At 43.8% G+C, this 25,641-nt stretch overlaps 1 protein-coding gene across 1 annotated transcript in view; it reads right to left on the bottom strand.

Moving 5' to 3' along the window:
- The window catches only part of DAPK2 (death associated protein kinase 2), a 75,609-nt gene that overhangs the window by 21,799 nt on the left and 28,169 nt on the right, over positions 1-25,641 (bottom strand). The window contains exon 3 of the mRNA XM_077829322.1: positions 9,694-9,915. Coding sequence (XP_077685448.1) covers positions 9,694-9,915 — 222 coding nt within the window. The remainder of the gene's footprint in view (positions 1-9,693; positions 9,916-25,641) is intronic.

Genomic DNA, 25,641 nt, shown 5'->3' with positions numbered 1-25,641 from the left:
CTCACAGAGCTAGTTCAACACAAAAAAAAACACCACAGGAATATAGCATCCTCTAAGAAGCAAAGAGTACTTTATAAACAGTAATGATTTAATCTCCAGCACCCTGGTAGGGTAGGAAAGAATTGTCCCCACATTACAGAGAGTTTAAGTAACTTGTCCAAGGTGATATAGTAAGTCAGTTGCACAAGTGACACTAGAATCCAAGTCCCCGGACTAATAGACCTGTGTTTCAACCATTCGGTCCATGTTTCTCTAAGGAAAGAACTGTACCTTGAACCCAAACATTACCTGAAGGGGGAAACTACCTTTGTTAGTTCAGTAAGAGATATATCACCTAACTTGGAGCTCAAAGAGACACAATGGCAGAAGAACCTACTCCTTCCCAGCTGCACCTGATTTCCCAAACATTTCTGAAAACAGTGCCTTTAGACAGCCACAGGTGAACCCACAGCAAAATGCTCTCAACACACTTACTCTTTTGTACCACAACACACAGATACACATTACAACATTTGTAAAAGCGGCAAAAAGTCCTGTGTCACCTTATAGACTAACAGACGTATTGGAGCATAAGCTTTCGTGGGTGAATACCCACTTCATCAGATGCACGTAGTGGAAATTTCCAGAGACAGGTATAAATATGCAAGCAAGAATCAGGCTAGTGATAACGAGGTTAGTTCAATCAGGGAGGATGAGGCCCGCTGCTAGCATTTGAGGTGTGAACACCAAGGGAGGAGAAACTGCTTTTGCAGTTGGCTAGCCAGTCACAGTCTTTGTTTAATCCTGAGCTGATGGTGTCAAATTTGCAAATGAACTGAAGCTCAGCAGTTTCGCTTTGAAGTCTGGTCCTGAAGTTTTTTTGCTGCAGGATGGCTACCTTTAAATCTGCTACTGTGTGTCCAGGGAGGTTGAAGTGTTCTCCTACAGGTTTTTGTATATTGCCATTACTAATATCTGATTTGTGTCCATTTATCCTTTTACGTAGGGACTGTCCAGTATGGCCGATGGACATAGCAGAGGAGCATTGCTGGCACATGATGGCGTAGGTTACATTGGTAGACGTGCAGGTGAATGAACCAGTGATGGTTGTGGCTGATCTGGTTAGGTCCTGTGATGGTGTCACTGGTGTAGATATGTGGGCAGAGTTGGCATCGAGGTTTGTTGCATGGATTGGTTCTGAGTTAGTTACTATGGTGCAGTGTGTAGTTGCTGGTGAGAATCACAGGACCTAACCATCACCGGTTCATTCACCTGCACATCCACCAATGTAACCTATGCTCAGGATTAAACAAAGACTGTGACTGGCTAGCCAACTGCAAAAGCAGTTTCTCCTCCCTTGGTGTTCACACCTCAACTGCTAGAAGAGGGCCTCATCCTCCCTGATTGAACTAACCTCGTTATCCCTAGCCTGATTCTTGCTTGCATATTTATATCTGCCTCTGGAAATTTCCACTGCATGCATCTGACGAAGTGGGTATTCACCCACGAAAGCTTATGCTCCAATACGTCTGTTAGTCTATAAGATGCCACAGGACTCTGCCACTTTTACAGATCCAGACTAACATGGCTACCCCTCTGATACATTACAACATTGGGATATCCGTATGATTGTATTTTTTAAACTGGTGCCACACACATCAGACTGAGTTCCCTGTCTGCCCTAAGAACCCTAGCCAAGAAGAACATCCCCAGTCTTTCCCTCCACACAGCTTCTTCACTCCCACATTTAGCAGCTGGCATCTTATCCTTGTTGTGAAGGATGAGGCTATTCCAGCAAAAGCTAGTAAGAATGGAATGATGCTATCCGCTTATCCCTTGGAAACAGCTGATCATTTTGTTGTATGTACACAGACTTCAACACCCACCCCAAACACAGACTGTTGTTTCAGGGCTGAGAGCTGGCAGGACCCAAGAGGCCAAGAATGAAGGAAACGGAACAAAGAGCTGCAGCCCCAGGGTGACCTCCAGGTGCAAGGGCATGTTGTGGAACTGCTGAGCTGCACGTAAAAAGGATCAGCTGCCGACTTAGCAGTCTTCTTCCTGTCCCCTTGTCTTCGATGGAACATATTCTGCAGAGGAGGAACGGCAGCAGTCACATTTGCTATAGGAGGGGGCCATGGCCACAGCTGAGCCAGCAAGTTTTGGTTGGGGATAGGTTCACCTCTCTCCCCAGGGTACTGGAGATCCTCCTGTAAATACCCTGTCAATAAATCAAACGGAGGGATGGGGTGGGGTGGAATTGGGTGGAGTACAAGGGAGAGCAAGGGGAGCTACTGAGACTGGGTGTGGACAGCCAGCTTCAGGTTGGGAATGGGCATCCGGGCAGTTCCTCCTGCCATTCCTATAGCAGTTCCTCAGCAGATGGTGCCTTGTGGACCCCTCCCTACTGCCCTGTACACTGAAGCCCCCTGCCCATGTGCCAGTGCACTGTCCCTCACCCCATCCCAATGGCCTCTCCAGCCGCTTCTCTGCATCCCGCTCTCCCCTCAAGCCCCAGTGCACGCATGTGGGGTGGAAACATAGCCGGGTCCTGCTCTTCCCTCCATGAGATATTGTGTGGATGGAAAATATTGTGGCGGCAGAAACATACATCAGACCCACGCCCAACATTTTTATGGAGGGGGGAGGAGCTAGTCCCCTCCCCCAACCACTGTACCTCCCCCTCCCCCCGCCAGCCCTGCAATCAAGGATATTGGATATGCACATTCAATTCTTCCACTCTCTGCTTTCCCCTGCTTATCATTTGTCAGCTTCCCTAGATCAGGAGCATGGCCAGACACTCATTACAGTTCCCCATTTCCCTGTGGGATAAGGTTTCTGCTTCTTCAAAGTGGCACCTTTTAGAATAGGTTTAAGGGGCTGCCCTTTGACATACTCCCTTGTTGCTCCATTGAACTCTGATGATTCTGAGTGCTTGTCTACACACGCACACCAGCTCTGAAATAACTACATCTGTTTTACCAACTTGAGTTACACTGAAATAAGAGGGGCTACTCACAGACTTGCACCCAAATAAATAAAGGTCTGAACTCAAACTGATTTAGTTATTGTGCCTCCAGTTTGTGTGTAGACAAGCCCAGATGCTTTGAGCATCTCCCATCCCTGTTGTAAAAAAACAGAACATTTTGGGAGTGGGGGATTTCTTTTGGCTCAGTAATTGACAACAAACAGTTGCAAAATTTTCTTGAAAATGAGATTGAAACCAGCAAATTGATAGCAAATCTCTTAAATTTGGGGACAAACAGACATGCACTGTGCTCAGCTCAAACAAAGGCAGTACAGCACAGACTTGGTGTTTCTGTGGTGTTTAAGCTGTGATGACTGGCTTGTTCTGAGTCAATGTCATACCATTTACAGCACGTCAGAGTGGCTGACGAATAGTACTGAGATGGAACAGACACTCTTGGAAGCCACTAAAATCAGCAGCATTTGACCACTTAATGTTGCTAGTTGTCAGATTCAGCCTGTGGAGAATTTCACACCATTATGCGGTGAGCTGTTTGCACAGTCACAGGATGTATCTGAAAAAGGTCAGTGACACATTTAGGGGATGATTTTCAATAGTACCCAAGACTTACGTACATTTGGTCAGTCAAATTGCTTGATCAGCTACTTTTTTTAATACCGTCCCCCAGCTTTGTACAGTGGGACTATCCTGGACAACATTGTCGCTGCTGTATGGACGTAGCTGTATTGTGTGTCTGTCTGTCTATGCTTCCACAGTAGTACTGCAAGAACAGTACTGTGCTCTGCTGGGATGTCATTGGCAGGCCTCCTACCAAACCTCGGCCTCTGTTCGCCTTCACAGCAAGCTGCAGTGACACGGGGAGAGAGAGTTCCTGCTGCTTAGGTCATTTTGCATTACGTGTTACATTGCCCAGACTGGGTTGGAGGGGCGGACATGCTGTACCGAGTAGTGAATGCCCAAGTCCTCCCCATTGCTACAAAAACTGAGCTCCCGTGGCGTGGCTGTGGAAGGACATTTCTCCTCTACATGGTCTTCCTCACCTCTCTCCCTGCCCTGTTTTGTGCTATACAAAGGGAAGGAAATCCCTTATGTTGACATTTATTTGCATGTCTGTGGTGCTCACCTTGAGATTACTACCAGCTTCACAAACCAAACCACCCACCTACCCAGCCCAAGTATATAACCCAAACAACTTAATCATTCCTGGAGCACTGTAAAATTACCTGGCACCTCACACACAATGTAAGACAAGTTCCTAGCCCTGCAGAGTTTATAATCTAAGGCCAGGAAGCCGAGGCATTTCAGTTTCAAATTGTCACACATACAGTGACAATGTCACTGGGAAGCAGAAATTAACGTGGGCAGAAGAATGTGTGTCATAGAAAGGCATACAGTACCACCCAACCCATCTACAAAATGGGGCTACATCAACTGTTTGGACTCATTTTCCATTGGTGTAGGAAGGGCAATGCAGTGTTAGAAATAGCTGGCTGGATCCCGCTGTCATTTTGTATCCAGAGATGTTGCCTTGGGAGAAGTATTTCTAGATCAATGGGTAAAGCACCACTAGGGGGACCAGATTGCAAGTGTGAAAAATTGGGACACTTTTCCGGGGAGCGGGACTCAGGGGGCTAAGCTGCATACATAAGATAAAGCCCCTAATATTGGGAAGGTCCTAAGTGCCACTGGATCAGAAGATGTACAGCTAATTTATTGGTTATTTATTGGTTACTGTTGGAACTAGGAATTTTGATACTATCCTGAACGAACCCCATTAAAATGACAATTCTTTAATGAATAAAATCCCATGAGAGGGATTTTCGCACTCCGTTATTGTCAGCAGTATTAACCTTACATCGAGGGATTGCTGATGACATTATGATTAACCTTACACATAAAGGCAACTCCCTGAATGCAAACTCAGAGTTCTAAGCCATGCCACATGAATGCTTCCCACTCACGGCTTCGTTAACAGGATTCCCAAGCGCACCGCCAGCCTGCCGCTGCTGTACATTGGTAAAGCATACAGACACACAAGTAAAAGTTTGTTGTTATCCAAGCCAAGAAGCAGGTGAAGAAGTCAAATTGTTTTCAGTCCTTTTAAACAGCACAAACTGGTCTGCATTAAAAAGCAAAATCTGAAGCCAGATGATGCTTAGCCTTGTTTTGCAAACCATTCTTTCCTTTTAGGTCACACACTAGATGAAGAGTACGTTCTACACAATCTGTGCAACTGGTTCTTGGGGGAGGAGGTTGTTTGTGTGAGGAAGCTGCAGAACCCTAAGGATCTGCATTTCCCCCCTGCTGTTCTGGATATTATCCTTCTGGCTAAGGACAGAAACAACCACAACCTCTTTTGCCCATTACCTTCATCCTCACCTGTACCCCAGTCAGACACAGGCATTCCCATTCATTGGCCAGAGACACTTTCTCTGCAGCACTACCAGCTCCTGCTGACTCAAGGAGCAAAAGTACATGTCACACTGTACACAGGTCTGCCACATGGTGGGGCAGAGCACCACAAAAGGCTAATTAAATCGAGCTCATTGGCAGTTTTCAATTGAAAATGCAATTTCTGCAAAATCAATTTTTTTTGCGGAAAAATCTAAACAAAATATTTTGTTTTGGGTCACTTCAACATCAAATTGGTGTTTGCTGGAGTTGTTTCAGTGCATCATGAGAGCTTTAGTGCAGGCACCTTATGCTCTCCATTTTCCTCTATTGGCCAGGCTCCCTGGCAGGACTACAGCTCCCAAGATGCACTGCAGTCTGTCCTCTAGTTGAATCATCACAATGCATCATGGGAGACCAGCTTTACTTATTAATAGGATTTCACAGCAATTCTATTGTCCTTGATTCGTCATCAGGTTAAACTTCAGACACACTGCAGCAGTTTACCCAAGGATTTGACTCCAAAGCCACATGCATGTGATACACTGGAGGCGATGCAGAATTGGGCCGTAAAATAGTTAAGGCATCTAATTGTCTCCTTGAAAATAAGGACAGACACCTTAAACTTGACTTAATATTCTTTGAGAAGTGTCAATATAGAACAGAGGACAGTTTTGAGGCGCTTGTGAGAGTCTGAGTTGCTGAGGAGACATGCTGCAGCGTTCTGTACTTGTTGGAGTTTCCTAATTGCTGATGGCTTCATGCCCAGATATATCGCATTGCTGTAATCCAGCCTAGAAGTGACTAAGGCATGAATAACTGAGGCCAGGTTATCATTCTCCAGGATGGGACAGACTCTCTTAGCCAACTAGATGGTATTAAGTGTTACTCTCAGATGCTGCTATGCAAGAATTTAGTTTCAGCAAGGAATACAGGAGTACTCTTAAACTATGGACTGAATTGACCAATTGTGGGTGTGACCCTTCAGCTAAAGTTGACTGCATTGTGGCTGCAAACCTCTTCAGAATGCTTTCATATGCCCACCAGCATCACCTCTGTCTTGTTGTGGCTCAGCTTCAACCAGCGGTTCTTCATCAATAAGCTGATCTCATCCAAAGCATGGGGCTGTCTTGGTGGTACTGGTGTGGTCATACATGGTGAAAGATAAGGAGCTATATGCTATCTGCATACTGTTGGCTCTGCGGTGCATATCATCTGATCAGTTCATTTAAGGGATGCATGCAAACAGGATCTGTTGTAATGACTGGGCCTACCCATTTGCCCTAATTGTGAGTTCTACTGTAAGGAGTGAACGAACATTTTGTAAATGACACAATGACTTATAACAATACATTTTGATGGGAAAAAGTACAAAAGGGAGACAAAGAAACTTAATTAGCCTATACAAGAAGGCCTACAGATATAATTCAAGGACTGCGTTAAGACCATGCCTGGTAAACCAGAGAAGCATGGGACCAGAAATTAACGGATCAAAATTGGTGTGTCAGAAGCTAGCCTTACTGATGAACAAAACAATGAGAGGATGGGCTATCCTGCCCATCATTCCCTTTTGGGATCCTCAGAAAGATATTTTGGAGGGAAAAGTTGGCTACCATGACACTGGCTGACTGAAAGGAGGAGGAGGAATGAGTGTCACCATCATGGCTGCCACCCCCACCATTTCCTGGGACCCTGGACCTTTGTTCTAATCTAGAGAGATGTTCTGACCACTCCAGGCCAGAAAGAGGGAGCCAGATGAGCACTGCTCTGGCTAATTCCTGAACACCAGCTGGGACTGACACTATGACAACAATGCAAAATAAAAGAACCACTGCAGCAAGTCTCAGAGACCAGGTTAACTGACTTGGGCTTGTGGGGCTCATGCTACAGAGCTAAAATATTAGTGTGAATGTTTGGGCTTGGACTACAGGCTCTGAGATCCACCCCCTCACTGGTTTCAAAGCCCAGGCTCCAGAACTTCTACACTGCTATTTTTAGCCTTGTAGCACAAACCTTGAGAGGCTGAGTCAGTTGACCTGGGCTTTGAGACTCACTGCTACGGACTCATGGACTTTAAGTTCAGAAAGGAGTACTGTGATCATCTCGTCTGACCTCCTGCATATTGCAGGCCACAGACCTCACCCACCCACTCCTGTAATAGACCCCTAACCTCTGGCTGAGTTACTTAAGTCCTCAAATTATGATCCGCCTTTTACACTAGTTTAAACCTGCAAGTGCAGAGGAAGGTAAACCCTCCCCCCCACCAGGGTCTCTGCCAAACCAGCTCCAGGGCAAAATTCCTTACTGACCCCAAATATGGCGATTAGTTAGACCCTGAGTATTGGAGAGGACCCACCAGCCAGACACCTGGGAAAGAATTCTCTGTAGTAACTCAGAGCCCTCTCCATCTAGTGTCCCGTCTCCAGTCGTGGGGGATTTTTGCTACAGGCAGTAGCCAATGGGCTATTTTTGCAATACCCTTTAGTTCCCCATCCCTGGCTCTCTCTTCCAGTGGGTTCTTTTCCTTCCCCAATTTATTTCTTCTCTTTCCTATCCTTCTCCTTCTTCCTTCTGCCTATTACAAGTCTAGCTTAGCTGGCCAAGACTGCAAATTTTGCAACATTACTGCAAGCCTGTGACCAAAAAGACAGCTAAAACAAATGCCCGAAACAGTCCGGTACCAGTACAAGTTTGCCAGGTCTCGAAGTGCATAATAAGACCGGGTGCTGTGTCTGTCTTTCTCCAGCAGCAAACTTGCAAGTGACAGTTAACATCAGAGACAGAAGTTGCATTTTCTGTCTTTGCTGTTCTTTTTTCTCCCCTTTCGTGTGTGTTTGTCTTGTTTTGCCTTCTAGGAGACTGGACTAGACTTTAACAGCAGCAGCAGCAGTTCCAGCCCATCTCAATTACCTTCTTTTTTCCCCACAAAAGGACAGTTACCACTGTCTTTAACACCACTGTCAGATAAGGATTTTTCCCCTCTAAAGACTCTCTACAGCTAACAGAAAAAGGAACATGGGATGGTGTTAAATGAAATAGTTATTTAATGCTTTACATTTCAAATGCTTTTTCTTTCTGTTTTTCTTTCTTGTATCTTTAATAAAAGGTTAAAGAGGATTTCTAATAATGTTTTTGCCATGGTACTAAGCAGGCTGAGGTCTCTGTGTACCCAACCCTGAACCTTGTTTAAAACTGTTTAATGTTGGACAATATCAGGATCATGTTAACATTTTTGACTATTTGGGCACCTTTATTTCATCTAAATTAATACAACAGATCCTTGCTTTACCCCGGTCCATTGGGTTCCTTATATCCTTTGAGATTATTTGTTTATTAGACAATTCTGCTTTAAGAAACCTTTGAAAGAATCATCTAATTAAAAAAAAGCCAGATAAGGCAAGTGACACAGTGCTACCTGGGGCACTACAATAAGCTCAACCTTATCAAACCAGTCAGCAATGGGCTACAAACACAGTACCAAGTGTGTACTGGTGATAGGGCTGGGATTATATTACTACTGTGTAAAACCTTAATACGGGATGGGCTAACAGGTTGGAGAACATTACAAACTGGTCCAAACTTCTGCCTGTCTCCCTAACAATTCTGACAGGTTTAGAACATGTGCCTTCCTCCATGCTTCAAATCCCACCATACCCACAATTAACTTCCACCCTCCTTCCCCGCCCCCAACTCTCCAACCAAGGGAGAAGCAAACACATTTGTCTATAATCAGATTCCCATCACCGGCTCACCCATTCTCAACTCCACGAGTGAAAAGAGTGAAGGCAGAGCTGGTGCTAGGGAGGCGAGAACAGTGCCAGGCAATGCTTAGTGCCCCAGAGCCATCAGAGCTCTAGGCATCAGCTGTAAACTAAAGTTTTCTTTTGTAGAGCCTCAAGAGGATGCAGAGCATTTGAGGGGTGGATGAACATTGGATGTTTCTTGGGGTGGGCAGAGCAGGAGAGGAACTGAAGAAACTGGACCCTGTTAGAGATACTTGCACTTCCTCTAAATGTACGTGTTAGGCCAGCAGTGAGCAAACATTAGGTAATCTCTGTGTTCACAAACCAACAGGACTCCATGGTTTTGCAGCAGTGACCCGAGAGGACTAACAGGCACATCTGTCTCTAGAGCGTGTGCTGATTTATTCAGGGGAGGCTGTTTACTGGTGACCTCATTCTATTTTCCTGCCTAGGTCTGCTGTTGGTTTCTCTAGCCCTATGGCCCAGCAGTTCCATTTTAAGAACGCTCCTGTGCTCAGGAGGCCTCCACAGCTCTTTCCTGTTCCCATTTGCCTCATCCTACAGCGGAGGATAGGAAATCACTCTACTCACAGCTCGAGGATAAGGACCATATCTGTCCTGTTCTCATAGACATCGTGCAGCTTGATGATGTTGGCATGCAGGATCTGCTGCAGAATGTTCACCTCCCGCTCAATTTCCTCACGTCTCACCCCCCGGCGGCTGGCCCGGCTCTGACGCTTCTTAATGAATTTGGCAGCATATTCCACTCCAGTGCTTTTCTCTCTGCATTTCTTCACTATCGCAAACTGGCCACTGTAAGGACAAAGTTATAACAGCAATTACACTAAAAGCTTTCACAAATCCCATGGGCAATACCATGAAGCTCCCAGAATTAGCTTGCATAGACAGGGTCTGAACCTGCAAATCCTTTGGTGAATAACCCTTATTCTTACTAAAAAGAAAAGGAGTACTTGTGGCACCTTAGAGACTAACAAATTTATCTGAGCGTAAACTTCCGTGAGCTACAGCTCACTTCATCGGAAGCTCACGAAAGCTTATGCTCAAATAAATTTGTTAGTCTCTAAGGTGCCACAAGTACTCCTTTTCTTTTTGTGAATACAGACTAACACGGCTGCTACTCTGAATCCTTATTCTTACTGCTACAGTAACAATTTTCAGGATTGGGTTAATAAATTGTACGTTCTGCATTCACCATACTTTAATGCAGTGCTTTAGACCATGCAAAACAAAGTAACCTGTCTGAATGGAAGGGAGGGTCCTAGATACAATCATCAAAGAAATTTTTTAAATCATCAAGGTCTGAGAGCTCAAGTCATCAAAAACTAGAAAATTTAAAGTGAGTCCAAGCTGCCCTTCATTTGCTAAGTGAAGTTCAGGAACTGAAGTACACAAAATACAGAATGCCGTCTGATGCTCTGGAGGGATAGATAATACCTACTACACACATTTGTGTCAGACCTGTAGGGTGTAATTTTCAGAAGGCTCAAAGAGTACACCAGCCTTTGTAATTGGAAAGTTAGAGACAAGTGCCCAGTTTGCATGTACAAGTGCAAGTTTGTGTGTGGAAGATGCTGGTCCACACACATTATTGCACTCGGCTTGAAAATCTGGCTCTCAATGTTATTTGAAACTATGCAAGTTTCTTAATGTCAGTTTAAACTAAGAAGAATGTTTCCCTAATACTTAGCAGGACAATAGTCTAATTCACTGCATCAAACTTTTAAACGGCAGGCAATTGTTTGCAGTTGCAAGCAGACTTTTCCTGACAGCAGCTGCTAGATGTAGAGGTCATCATTCCAGTCCCAAATTTAATATTTTCTCCCATCCCATAAAAAGGAAACACTTGGAGATCAGATCACTAATACAGAGTATAATGTTCTACATGTTTCAGTCTCATTTACATGATGGGAGCCTTGTGAAATGAGACATTTCCTTTAACAGGAAAGGGCAGGGGAACTCCTCATTTTAACCTGCATGAGGTCATTATCACCGACTCTGTTCCTCAGTTAGCTCCCTCAAGACGCATTGTTAGACCACAGAGCTGCCACTTTGGGTGCACAGCTGATAGTTGTTCCATTTCGTTTCTCTTTATGAGAGCTTCTCATAACTGGACAAAGTGAAAGATCATGTCCAAGGCAGGAATATTGCACAAGATGGAGGGGTTATTCATGTGACTCTCTGACCAGTTCAGTTCTAACAACTTATTCTGGACAAAGAAATCAGTGGTGTGTGAGTATGCATGTGTGTATATATATATATATGCTTAGCCATGCAAAAAACATAATAAGTTTACAAAGCAGGATAGGAAGGCAAGGGGATAGCCTTGGACTATGCAGTTAGTCTGTACAGGACATGTACATAAGCCACTGATGTTTACTCAAAGTTTTTTAATAGAGAAACATAGAAGGAGGATGGTCTTGTGGTTAAGCCAATGGAGGGACTCCGGAGATCCAAGTTCAATTCTCGGCTATACCACAGATTTCCTGTATACCCCTGGTCAAATCACTTAATCTTTTTATGCCTCAGTTTCCCCATCAATAAATGGGAATTACACTTATTTTCTCCTACTTGTCTTCTCTATTTAGATTTTACGCATTTAGTGCAGGAACTCTCTCAATATGTGTTTTACAATGTTTCACACAAAGGGGTCTTGACTTCATTTGGGTACTACCAAAATAGAATTATTATTCATAATCTATAGATGTTTCCAGGAGTGTCACTCCAAAGCCTAGAATGCCTGTTGAATCAGTGTGAAGCAATGGAAACAGCTACAAGCATGGCTGAGAGCTTTTTGTTTAGAATATCACCAGGGTCAATCGTCACTGGGACTCTCAGACTGTTACTATCCAATTTTTAATTTCTCAGCTGTTTTTGGCACCCCCCCCCCCCTTTTTTTTTTTTTTTTTACATTTTACAAATTCCACCCGTACAGCACCATGGGCTTTCACCTAGCAACAATAATAAATGGCATTTGGCAAGCTAGCAAGATTCCTCTTAAAATCAGCTGCCTTTAATTACTAACACAGCTTATGTAGGATGTAGCAGTAGGATGTCACTTCAACTGGATCTGAAAAACAGACTAAAAAATGTGCTGTGACAAAAATGGGTTGCTTTTAACCAAGGATAACGTAGGGGATTTAAATGGAAACACTTATTGCTTATTATTATTTGGCTTGATGGAAATTTGCACTATTCATAGTAAGCAGAGAAAGCAGCAAGCACATGTGTATGAGCATATGTTAACCTTGTGCACAAAACCATGGTTGATAGGTAGGTCTGTGAAAAATATTAACAACAACAACATCTGAAACCAAGTGAACCTTGCCCAACTTTAGGTTTCATTACAAACTTCAAATTCAGACAGGTTCATCAAAAGGGTCCCTGAAGTTCACAAGCCTGGCCAGATTTAAGGTTCCACACAAAATTTGTTCAAAGTTGTTTAGTTTGGATACAAATCTCTCACATTTCAGGTTCTTTCACTCAGATTTTGTGAAACCAAAACTGAAAGCTGAACTTGGGGCAGGAGGGGGAAGAAAGAGCAGGATAAAGCCAGATAAAATGCTGGCACAAACCTCTGCCAACCAAAAGGACGAGGATTCACACAGCTCTTCTAGCCAGTACCAGTAACTCTGTTTAAATTACAGTGCTAAAAAGGTATCATTTCACCAGATTCAGATATACCTCCATATGAGGCTGCAGGGAATTCAGCCACAATTAGAAAGAGGAAGTGGTCAGTCTACTCCACTCATCGTGAGTTTAATTCGTTTACTGGCATCACTTAGTTCAGCAGAGAGTTCAGTTTTCTCTACTGGTGAAAATGCTGATCTTTTATACAAATCGACAACACCTAAACAAAATTCTTTTATAACTATTAAATAGGCCATCTCAGGGTCTTCTCCAAGGTGATGGTGCTTTCAGAAATATTTATTGATCTTTTCATTATCAGCAACACATGGCTGTTACATGGAGACCTGGTGAGACAATGCAATCATGTGGAAAGTACAGGATGAAATTCACTTCCCAGTATTAGCAGCTACCTTTTGTTACATAATTGCATCCCCACTGGAATTCACAAAATATTGATACTGATTTATGGCTGGGGGAAAAGTAGAATGAATGTTTAGACAATGTGCTGTTGTATATGTGCTGGGATAGTGACAAATGAACCCCATTATAGGGATACAAAACATTAAGCCACCTGAGGCTTGGATCTGTGGTTAACATCAAAGGCTTGGTGTTCCATCCAAGCACAAGAGGCATAAAAAATGGTGACTTGTATAGAAAGCAGAGTCGGTTGGAACATTTTTGGCAAAACTAAGTTTTAAAATCTTGAAAGTTCCTATGAAACAGAATTGTTGTCCTCAGGTCCAGTCAGCTCTAATAGTGTGTGCAGGGGAAACTTGATCCTGCATTAATGAGAGCACTTCTGTGAAGACAAAATAATTACTCATGCTTAATAGACTACAGAGGAGTTCAGAGCTATGGTCTCATTAATAAGAGGAGGATCAAGCTTAAACCTGTATCTCTTCAGAAACTCCCACTCTCTGCTCGTGCCCTGCCCCATTTTCATACTGTGTACTTGCAAGAGAAGGGATGCAAGATTTCGTACTGCACAGAATAAAGACAATGCCCAGCACTTCACTTCACTTATACCCATGAGCAGCATCCATTCCCCCTTGTGCTGGCACACTATAACTTTGAGCAACCCACTGAGCACAAATGGGTAGGATCCTGGCCCAAATGTATTTGTTCAATATCAGGTATATCCTCATTCAGGACACTATATCCCAAGCTTGCAGGTAGTTCCATAGTTTCTACTATGAGCTTACAGACTACGCTCTATGCAAGGATCTCCTGATAACAATCACAAACATACTCATTAAATGCAGGTTTCAGAGTAGCAGCCGTGTTAGTCTGTATTTACAAAAAGAAAAGGAGTACTAGTGGCACCTTAGAGACTAACCAATTTATTTGAGCATAAGCTTTCATGAGCTACAGCTCACTTCATCGGATGCATAAAGTGGAAAATACAGTGAGGAGATTTATATACACACAGAACATGAAAAAATGGGTGTTTATCATGCACACTGTAAGGAGAGTGATCACTTAAGATGAGCTATTACCAGCGGGGGGGGGGGGGGGGGAGAGGGGGAGAAAACCGTTTGTAGTGATAATCAAGGTGGGCCATTTCCAGCAGTTAACAAGAACATCTGAGGAACAGTGTGTGTGTGTGTGGGGGGGTGTAAATAAACAAGGGAAAATAGTTTTACTTTGTGTAATGACTCAATCACTCCCAGTCTCTATTCAAGCCTAAGTTAATTGTATCCAATTTGCAAATTAATTCCAATTCAGCAGTCTCTCATTGGAGTCTGTTTCTGAAGTCTTTTTGTTGAAGAATAGCCACTTTTAGGTCAGAAATCGAGTGACCAGAGAGATTGAAGTGTTCTCCGACTGGTTTATGAATGCAAACACCTAAGATTACAGGCTTTCACTTACATTGGAGAAGCTATGAGCTGCAGTGATTTTCAACATTATTATATCCTTCACTGGCTTGTATGCAAGTGCAGTTGGGAATATAAATTATGCAGCACACACTGCAATTGTATTCACTACCTGATAATGAAACACTCTAAGAACCTTACATAATTAACACAGAAACAGCTATTTGGAGTCAGTCTTAAATCTACAAAAGGCAAGGAAACCAAGAGTTAAAACCTTCCCTTGACCCTAGCTTGCCCTGGAATGCCTCGGTAGTATGGGGTAAAATCTCACTCGCTAATTTCAGATTCTTATAAAAACATATTGATATGTTTATGAACCTTAGAGCCATTCCAAACATTTCTGGTGTGGGCTAGAAGATTTATTTATTTAGAAGACTTTTAGTGCATTAGACGTGATGTGTGATTAGACTAATCTACAACCACCTGCTTAAAGAATTTTGACAACAGACTACTAGTGTTAAAGTTCTCCCTTCTTTAATTTACCATTATGCAAAATCCTTACAACAGAACTTAATAGAGAATGAGATTCCTGCTATAGAATACCATAGGTTACTTTAAAAATTCTATTACAAGATTTGATCCCCCAATAAACCCTGTAGGTTGTCTAGAGTGATTTCTATAGAACCTGATAGTTTTAATTCCTATTAAATCCTCCAGGAATCATCTACCAGAGTATTCTTTCCCAGGCAGGATTGTTTGATCATGTGTTTCTAAAGGAATTTGAAAGTAGCACTAGTTTTGTTTACTTCCTTGTCTTCATGGCTGTGTCATCAATTTTATTAGTACAATTCTGGGAAGAGAAATCACTATGTTGCATCCGATGAAGTGAGCTGTAGCTCACGAAAGCTTATGCTCAAATAAATTTGTTAGTCTATAAGGTGCCACAAGTCCTCCTTTTCTTTTTGCGAATACAAACTAACACAGCTGCTACTCTGAAACCTATGTAACCACTGATTCAGGTGTGTACACACCACACACTCTTGTACGTATCCTAAATAAAACAGTGGTGTTGGGTAGCTTGGAGTTTTATCTTTTTAAAAAAATCATTCAAGTTATCAGTTACACAGCACAAAAATTGTTTTCCAATAGGTATTTATAATCCAGGGGGGTGCTGACTATTACAAAAAAAAATTTAAATTATGGCTTCCTGAGACATGGACTTTATCGAGTACAGGGACAGTCCAAGGGCTTGAGACAGTTGAAAAGAGGATGAAAATAATGAAGAGAAAGCATAAAGGAGCCAAATACACCATTGGTTAGCCAGAGATGTTCAGAAAAAGTTGATGTAATAGCACTGACATTATGAATAGTCCATATACATACACTGACCTGGAAACCTTTTCAGGTTTTTTCTTACATTAACATCAAGTGTTAATTCCCTTCCCCACTCCCTGCTTCTTGCTATATGGTGCAAATATATCCACTTTATATATATTTGTTGCCAAGATCCCATGACAGTATCAGTGGACAATCAAAGCATTATTGGACCATTCTTGAAGATGAATGGCCCAAAATAGCAGCTAGTGTTTAATGATTTTCTGCACCACCAGCTCATTCTTTTATAAGGAATGGATATTCTTCATTACATTAAGGCAAGAGCTAAGAGTTGGAGGGAGGGATGGGGGAAGACGAGAGCACAATAATCTCAGTCAATGGTTATAAAAGCCAGCCTGTTGCTCTCCTTACACACTGACAGAACCTGTGTCTCAGTTACCCAAAGTACATATTGCAAAACCCCATAAAATTATCTTTTATGACATCAAAGAGATTTCCTCTCATCATATAGCAGTTCACATTCACTGCCAGGAATGTGCTCTAGCTTCCTTGTTAACGATCATAAAAAATGACAGCCTACCGTCAGAAAAAAACCCCGGTACTACAGTATTTCCTTGTGACCCTGACCAAAATAACAGCCCCTCCTCCCATGCACCATGTAAGAAACAGTTGCCTGCCCCAAAGAGCTTGCAATATAGACAAGACAAGGGCTAGAAGAAAGGAAATATGACCTACATATATGGAATTGAAGCACAGTTAGATTAAGCCATTTACTTACCTTAGCACAGAATCTTTAGCAAACCTGATAAATGAATCCAGATCTCCCAAGTTCTAGCCAAGAGCTTTAACACAAGCCCACACTTCCTAGTGCATCAGTGAAATAAGGATGACTGAAGTCCTACATCGCAATATGAACAGCACACACGCAATATAATCCCAGAGACAGACATTTGCTAATGTTTTTTTAAACTAGTGAAGTTTGTTGCATTCCTCAAATATTTGGACGGCAGTACTGCAGTCCTGTCTCCCCACCACAGCCCTAGGGCAGCCTGCACCCAAAACCCCTCACTCCTAGCCCCACCCCCCATCGCAGAGCCTGCACCCCCAGCCGGAGCCCTCACCCCCACAAACACTCCAACCCTTTGCCCCGGCCCTGAGCCCCCTCCCACACTCCAAACCCCTCAGCCCCACCCCCACCACACATCACCTCCACATAACAAAATTCATTCCGCACATGGATGCAAAAAATTGGAGGGAACATTGACAGTGCTTAACGTATTTAGATTCCATTTTAGAAGCAAAATTTAGATGAGTACAAAATGCAGTTTATTTTATCATCCTATAGTTTGTGGGCAACAAAAAGACCAGAATGATTGATACCACCAGTTTGGTTTGCTCTTTTTTAATGGTTATTTTTAATTCTGATCTCGGAGGGGTAATCTTAAACTGAGTGGAGTGAACGAAACACTTTGTGGCATCCCAAGAAGGCAGACAGCAATGTTAACAACAGTAACATCACCATGAAACATTAGAATAAAAATAGCCTTTCTAATAAGATGTAAATATACATATGGGATGGCATCCCCCCCCCTTCTTCTTCTATTCCAGGAATACTGCTTCCTAGAGTGGCCGTCCTGAAATGCTGCAAAATGCACGAATAATATTGAAAAGACACCGTTAGCTCCGGTGTCCCAGCCAGACCCTCTTTCCCTGTTTGTGGGATGGGGCTGTCAGGCAGCTGACTCCTCTTGTGATTTGAGAAGAGCAGATAACTTTTTTTAGTTCAAATATCACAAACATACATTTGGAAGTGATTAAGTTACTGTTTTTATATTTTGTTTTTTAAAAATGCTGCGATTTGGAATATCTGTAAGATAGTCGGGAATCCACTGACAGGGGCTCCTAGACATTGGTATACCAGTGAAAGATGTGATATAAAGCCAAAAGAAAACACCTCTTACAGTTTGACTGTAGTCAGAAAATGAGAGATTGTGCGGTTAAGGCAATGGGCTGGGACTCAGGAGAAGGAGGATAGTCCATGGTTAGGGTGCTAGACAGAGACTTGGGTTCAAGCCTCTGCTCCCCCACAAACTTCCTGTGTGACCTTGGTGTGACCCTGTGTGACCAAGTCACAGCGTCTGTGTGTCAGCTCCACATCTGTAAAATGCAACTACTACTAAACTCAAACTAAATGATAACATAATTATCATTGATTATAACAAAGGGGCCTGGATTTCAGTTTGGGCCCCCCAGGAACTACTGTCATACCAATAATAATTGTAATCACTCTCATTTTTATTTTCTCTCAATACCTTTCTATCCACATATGCCCAGCCCAGCCTAAAAGTCACGAAGCTGAGTTCTCGTGTCATCCGCCCTGCAAACTCAATCTTGGACACAAGCATTGAGCTGGGCTTCCTTCCGTTTCCACTTCTGGAGTCAGAACATGGCTGACAATTCTGTCATTGCACGAGGCAGACCAGAACTCAGCTCACTTTTTTATTCAGAGATGTTAACAGCAAGTAAGATCAGCAGAGGGCCTGTAAAGAAATGCTAATAGTAATTTAGTTCAGCAGAGGGTCTGTAAAGCCAGCAGATAGAGCTCAGGACGTATGTAGAGAGCACACAAAATATGTTGAGCAAAGCACAATTTTCCAGTAATTTTTCTGACCCTTCCTCCATTTGAATGGCACCACAGGGTAACCCTACTGGGCCTTTTAGTGACAACAGGTGCAGAAAGTTGAACATCCCAGTTTCCCTTGACACGCCTGAACAGGCTGTTCTTTCCTTTCCCCTTGAGGACAAACAGAGTGCGTCAGACTAAGGGACAGAGGTATGATAAGCAACAATGTGTAGTTGTAAGTAATTTTGGCATTTTACCTCTGCCTGATGCAGTGATATTACACATGGTAAAGTTCAATAAACTGTGGTAGAGACAGAAAAACGTGCCTTTTTAGGGAAGCAAAGATGACCTTCCCCCACTTACTTTTTTGTGTGTGTTTTGTTTATTATGTTTAGCAAGGTTACACTTAACTTCCTACTGTGGTCCAGTTCCTGCTCAGATGTGCACTTCTCTAAAGATAGAAGCTGAGTTAAAGCAATTATGCTTGGTATGCCAGCCAGCTGGCTTTAACACAGTTCAGTCACATTCTGGACCTAGGGACTTCAAGTGAACTTCGAACATCAGAAGAATAAAAAACTTAAACTGTAGATTTACATGCAACAGAAAGCTTGGGAAGGGATACCATAAATATATACGTCTTTTTCTTTGCAATTTCTTTACACATTTATTCTCCAAGAGAATATCCCCAAAAGATAAAGCCGCCAAATCAATAAGATTGAATGGGAACGCTTGACCAAAGATAATCTGTAATCAAAGAAATGTCTCTACTCCATATTATGGATCTCTGTGAAAATGCAAGGACAAACCCATTAAAACCAAATCACCTGTGCCAGAACACACAGTTATTTTTACATAGGCTGTACTGTGCTGTTAAACACTTGCTACATTTCACCCCAGCAGCGGCTGCATATCTGCAGTGGTCAAAGGAATTACACAGTGATATAGTGTGTGCAGTTTTTAAAATGTAATCTGAGATCTATGTGGATGGAGAGGAATTATATAAATTTGAATAAGATATTTAATCTTTTAGAGAGAAAATACTTATGATTTTTTACTTTAATAACTTAACCTCTAGGACAGGGGTGGGCAAACTTTTTGGCCCGAGGGCCACATCGGGGTTGCAAAACGGTACGGAGGGCAGGGTAGGGAAGGCTTTGCCTCCGCAAACAGCCTGGCCCCCACCCCCTATCCATCCCCTCTCACTTTCCACCCCCTGATTGCCCCCCTCAGAACACCCGACCCATCCAACCCTCCCTGCTCCTTGTCCCCTGACCACCGCCTCCCAGACCCCCCAGGACCCTGCCCCCTACTTAATCCCCACTGTTCCTTGCCCCTGACTGCCCCAACCCTAGCCACACCCCGGCCCCCGACCGCCCCCTCCTGGGACCCCCATCCCTAACTGCCCCCCCAGGACCCCACCCCCTATCCAACGCTCCCTGCTCCCTGTGCCCCCCATTCCCGGGACCCCCCAACCCCCTGGGATCCCATCCCAATCCAACCCTCCCTGTCTCCTGACCGCCCCCCTCCCCAATCCTCTGCCCCATCCAACCACCCCCCTGTCCCCTCACTGTCCCCCGGGACCTCCTGCCCCTTATCCAACCCTCCCTCCCCCCACCCCCTTACCATGCTGCTCAGAGTGGCAAGACAGGCTTACTGGAAGGACTGGGAGGTGGGCAAGCACAAGCCACGCTGCCCGCGCGGCAGCATCATTACAGGGGAGAGGGGACAGTGCGGGAGGGGCTGGGGAGAGCCTCCCCAGCTGGGAGCTCAGGGGCCAGGCATGACGGTCCCGCGGGCCGGATGTGGCCTGCAAGCCATAGTTTGCCCACCTCTGCTCTAGGACAAAGAAATTTCAGAAACTATTAGGCCATTGTTTTACATATTTGTCCCTTTAGGGGAACTTTTAAATTTTTTTCTATTAGAATACTGAATACATTTTAAAAAGACAACCACTAGAAGCACTGAAGAATGGAAAGTATGTATGGACTTCCAACTGTCAGTTAGATAACAGTACCATAAGATCAAAGTACATGTTAGCTTATTTCCAAGAATCATCTTGACTGTTGGCAGGGCATCCATATGGCCCTGGAAAGCAGGATGCTCTGATATTTCAATACTGTGCATATTCCCAAGAATGTGTCAGGCAGGAGAGGCCGTTGATGTAATTCACACTCATGCTTTACCCAATGCCTGTGACAGGGCTAATTTTAGGGTTGCCAGACTTTTCAGGATTTGCCAGTTGTTGGCTCTCTTACTATTTAATGGAATAAAAATAATGTTTGGTCTCTTGACAACCCTGATCTATAGAAATTTTAAAAAATAATCCCATCCCATGCTATATATCCTCTGAGCTAGGCGATACTATATTTTAATCTGAAGATAAGCATAGCCATCTATGCTTACTGACAGCAACCAATTTGTTCATTTTATACTGTACATTATGCAGAAGATTTTCAAAGTCAGTGGCAATCAGGTAACTAATACCTAATAATATCTAGTATCATGTAATGTTGAGAGGAATCCCATCATGGCTATGCAGCATTGCTTATAGTTGAAGGGTCACATTGCATAGTACCTAGTGAATTATATATAATGACTTCTAGTTATATTTTGTGTGTTAGAATAATCTGGAGATCTATCAATAGCATGGTATCCATTCTAGTAGATATAAAATGGTTCACTATGAATGTTTAACATTTTCCTTTGAATTTAAAAAAAAAAACAGATAATTTAAGTGAATTTAATGCTAGCGAAAGATGCCAGAATGACCTAGAAATAGGACTCATCTGTGTGACTTGAAAAGATCACCACTAGAGGGGAGAGGGTAACTCAATCTTTATGGCCCATTCACGCCTTGCCAAGCTCAAATAAGGGACAATTAATATCAATTATGGTGGTAGTTTTGATGCCACAGACTTCAGATATGAACTTTTTGTTACTACTGACCTGGGCTCGATTTGAACCAGTGACTTGGAGTTGAGAAATTTCTATATCCTATTACCATTTCCTCAATGTATCAGTCTCCATCTCTTTGTTTCTTCTTTACTTTTTTAGGAGGTGGGAAGGTTTACATAGTTTTAAATACCTCAGTAATTACTATAGTTGCCTGGCTTTCAAAGGTAAGCCCTTTGTTCAAAGTCTTTTTTTAAAAAAACACAGGAACTCTAACACTGCTGTCCTCTCACAGTTAAGTAATTTTTCTTAATGGAATTTGTCTTATTACTCTACTGCTGGTCAGAAATTGTCCTCTCTCTTTCTCTGTATTGCCTGAAAGTTGCCTGCCCAATTCTGCTGGTAATTTTAAGTGGCATGTTTTTCCCAGCAGAGAGGCAGCCATACGTTTTGATAATTCCCCATACTAGCTGTTTTTTCAGTTTTTGTTTTCCTATGACGCATGGCTCAGACATAAATCATGCATGGTTCACAAGCTAAATATGTAAAAGGACTTTCCTGGAGGATCTCTGTGGTCACACTTACCACTTTCTGAAAACAGAATGCCACAGTATTTTTAACATGTTTCACTTCTAGTGATCACAGACAGCAAACTATACAGTGAGGTCCAGCAGTCCTTTTCAGGCTAAGCTACCTAGATTGCAAGCTCTTTGGGGCACGGACAGTCTTTCTCCACAACACCTAGCACAATGGGGTTCTGGACCACAACTAGGGCTCCTAGGAACTATGGTATTACAAATAATAAAATAAATAAATAATTGCTTCAATGAGAGTTTAATCTGACCGCAGTACATAGTAACAATCTATATCAGAGGTGGGCAAACTAAGGCCCGCGGGACCATCCTGCCCGGTCCCTGAGCTCCCGGCTGGGGAGGCTCGTCCCCTGGCCCCTCCCCCACTGCCCTGCCTTCCCTGCAGTGACACCGCTCAGGCTTTCCAATAAGCCAGTCCTGTCGCTCTGAGCGGCATAGTAAGGGGGAGGAGGGGGTTGGATAAGGCAGGAGGTCCCAGGGGGCAGTCAGGGGACAGGGGGCGGTTGGATGGGGCGGAGGTTTGGGGAGGGGGTGGTCAGGAGACTGGGAGCGGGGGGGGGGGAGAAGTTGGATGGGAGGGTCCCAGGGGGTGGGATTAGGGGGGTTGGATAGGGGGTGGGGTCCTGGGGGAGCAGTTAGGGATGGGGGTCCCGGGAGGGGGCGGGGGTGTGGATTGGAGCGGGGCAGTCAGGGGACAGGGAACAGGAGAAGGTTGGATAGCAGGTGGGGTCCTGGGGGGCAGTCAGGGGACAAGCAGCAGGGAAGGTTGGATGGGTCGGGGGTTCTGAGGGGGGTAGTCAGGGGGCCCTCCATACTGTTTTGCAACCCTGATGTGGCCCTCGGGCCAAAAAGTTTGCCCGCTCCTGATCTATAGCATGGTATTTGAGACAATGGAAAAGAAATCTAAGTAGTGGAAAAGTCGTTGGAGAAAGTGTCACTTTACTCCCATGCAATTTTATGGAACAAAGACCTTATAGTAAATCAGGGGTGGGTAAACTTTTTGGCCCGAGGGCCAAATCGGGGTTGCGAAATGGTATGGAGGGCACAGCTGGGTAGGGAAGGCAGTGCCTCCACAAACAGCCTGGCCCCCACCCCATATCTGCCCCCTCTCACTTCCCACCCCGACTGTCCCCTTCAGAACCTCCGACCTATCCAACTCCCCCTGCTCCTTGTCCCCTGACTGCCCCCTCCCGGGATCCCTGCCCCTAACCGCCCCCCGGGACCCCACCCCCTATCTAAGCCCCCCCTGTTCCCTGTCCCCTGATTGCCCTGACCCTTATCCACACCCCTGCCCCCTGACTGCCCCCTCCTGGGAGCCCCGTCCCTAACTGCCCCCCCAGGACTCCACCCCCTATCCAAACCCCCCCACTCCCTGTCTCCTGACTGCCCCCCTCCCCAAACCTCCGCCCCATCCAACAGCCCCCGTCCCCTGACTATTGAACCTTCCATCTAAACATCTCACAGTATTTAACAGACAGTGAAATAACCCTCTCAACAGATCTTTGAGATAGGGAAGGAAAAAACACCTAGGTAGGCAGTAAGTGATTAATCTCTTTTTACTTGAGGTGTCTTATAGGCATGAGGCAGTCAGAATACTTCCACCCAAACAAGATATGGTGACATTAGGTTGTGTCACTGCACCCTGAATTATCTTATTACTCTTCTAAAAATGGACTGGCTTTTTATTCTGTTAAAGACACTTTATTTTGTTCATAAAGATCAAAAATGTCAGTTGATAGTCAGTTCAAAGTATGGCATGGCATTTTCACAGACAAGTCATATTTTTACATTTATTAATTCATTTTATGATGCCATTTCAAGTCTTCTTGCTTTAGATTAAGATTTAATATAAATGATTTGAAATTCCCGGTGCCATCCAATAAACTTGGCGTCTGATAATACTGACTGCCGTTTCTATAACATCTCTCTTCCAAAGACCTTTACAATCTAAGCAAAACTATCACAATCTGTATAAAAAAAGGGATCACTCTGCTCATCACCAAAACGTAGCTACTGTTGTGGCATACAGAGCCTTTAAAAGAGAAGTACTGAAGTAAGTTGAATAGGCAGAATGTAAATTACCCCTTTATAGGGATACGATTTTGTCATGGAGGTCACAGAAATCGTGAATGTGAATAAACGCCACGCAATCTTGGAAATGGCTGTAAAACCCATTTGATTAGGTGTTCCCTTCATTGTCTTTCCAAAATGCAGTCCATGTCATATGCTGAAGTCAATACAAATCTGTACTGATAATTGTTTAACTGTGTACACACACAGTGGAGCCCGCAGCCATGGACGTATTATGAATGGTGTGTAGCACTGGCAGGTGCGCCAATTGGGAGGTAGGGCCAGCCGGGGGGGAGAAAAGGGGCAGTTTACACTGGACCCCCGTTTGAGAGGGTCTTCCAACCGAGTGGCATGGCAACCTGGCACATAAGGTTGCAGTGCCACTCAGATTTGACCCACTGGTCCCTTGATGGGGGAGCTGCTGACACAAATCTGAATGGAGCTGTGCCCCTGTGCCAGGTCACACACCGGCCGGGGGGAGAAGCCAGACCACACCCCATTGGAGAGAAGCCATGCTACCACTGAGGTGGCAATGTGGTTCAGTTGTGCGCATCACTTGTTTAGTTGTGTTTTTATGTATGCTGATGTTGTGTACGTTGATGTAGCAAAAATTACATTGTTTGATTAACTTTCTGTGACTTATCACTTTTTTCCACACCTGTGCTGTGAAATTTACTAAAAATGTCCGTGCCAAAATTGTAGCCTTACCCATTTGTAATTTAAATCAGGACACTGGGGCTAATACCGCCACTCTTTTGAGCAATGCTATCGGTTATTAACTGCCATGGATTAAGTGGTGGGGATATTGGCTTTACAGCTCTCAGCTACACAACACCACACTGGGACACTGCCTGAAGAGTGACTCGGAAGGAACAGTGCCACCTACTGAATCACCAGCAGCATTTTCTTTAGTAGCCAGGCATTTCTTGGAAGTCTCCCAACCAGGTAATGACCAAGCAGATTTGGCCCTTCTGAAGTTGCAGGAGTAGATCACAGGCTCCAGTAATATGCTCTAGCCCAGCAATTCTGCCCGTTTCCTGATAGTCTGACAAGTATTTTACATAGTCTCAAGCACAAAAATAAAACATGCATACTAAAATATTTTTCACTTATCACAGTAATTGATGAGGCAGAATGTCAGCAACTGGAATGACAACTAATAGAATCCAGAGAACTTTGGAAGGTCAGAGCTGACACTTTTAGAAGTAATGGTTGGATTGATAGGGGTAATTGCTCTGTGCTGCTAGGCTGAGCATGCGAGTGTATAGATAATATTTGTGTAGTGGTTTAGTATAACCTTTCTGTACCTTCAGTTTAAAGGTCAAAAACTGTTTAACATGTACAGGCTGCATCAATTATATAATGCACCCGAGAGCAGGAAAGATAGAACTTATGCTGTGCTATGAAAAGACATTCAACTATCAATAACTCCTTGGTTCACATGGGCCAGAGCTGGCTCAGGCAGAAATGAAAGGAGAGGAGACATTTTTTTTTAAAGCTAGCAAACAATTCAAGTCTTTAGAAAAATCCACAAGGCCTATAGTGAGCACGTTTCTTTAAGCCG

The sequence above is a fragment of the Eretmochelys imbricata genome, chromosome 10, assembly GCF_965152235.1.
Source record: "Eretmochelys imbricata isolate rEreImb1 chromosome 10, rEreImb1.hap1, whole genome shotgun sequence".
NCBI lineage: Eukaryota > Metazoa > Chordata > Testudines > Cheloniidae > Eretmochelys > Eretmochelys imbricata.
The sequence above is the reverse complement of the archived record's forward strand: the minus strand, read 5'-3'. Positions and strand labels throughout refer to the sequence as shown.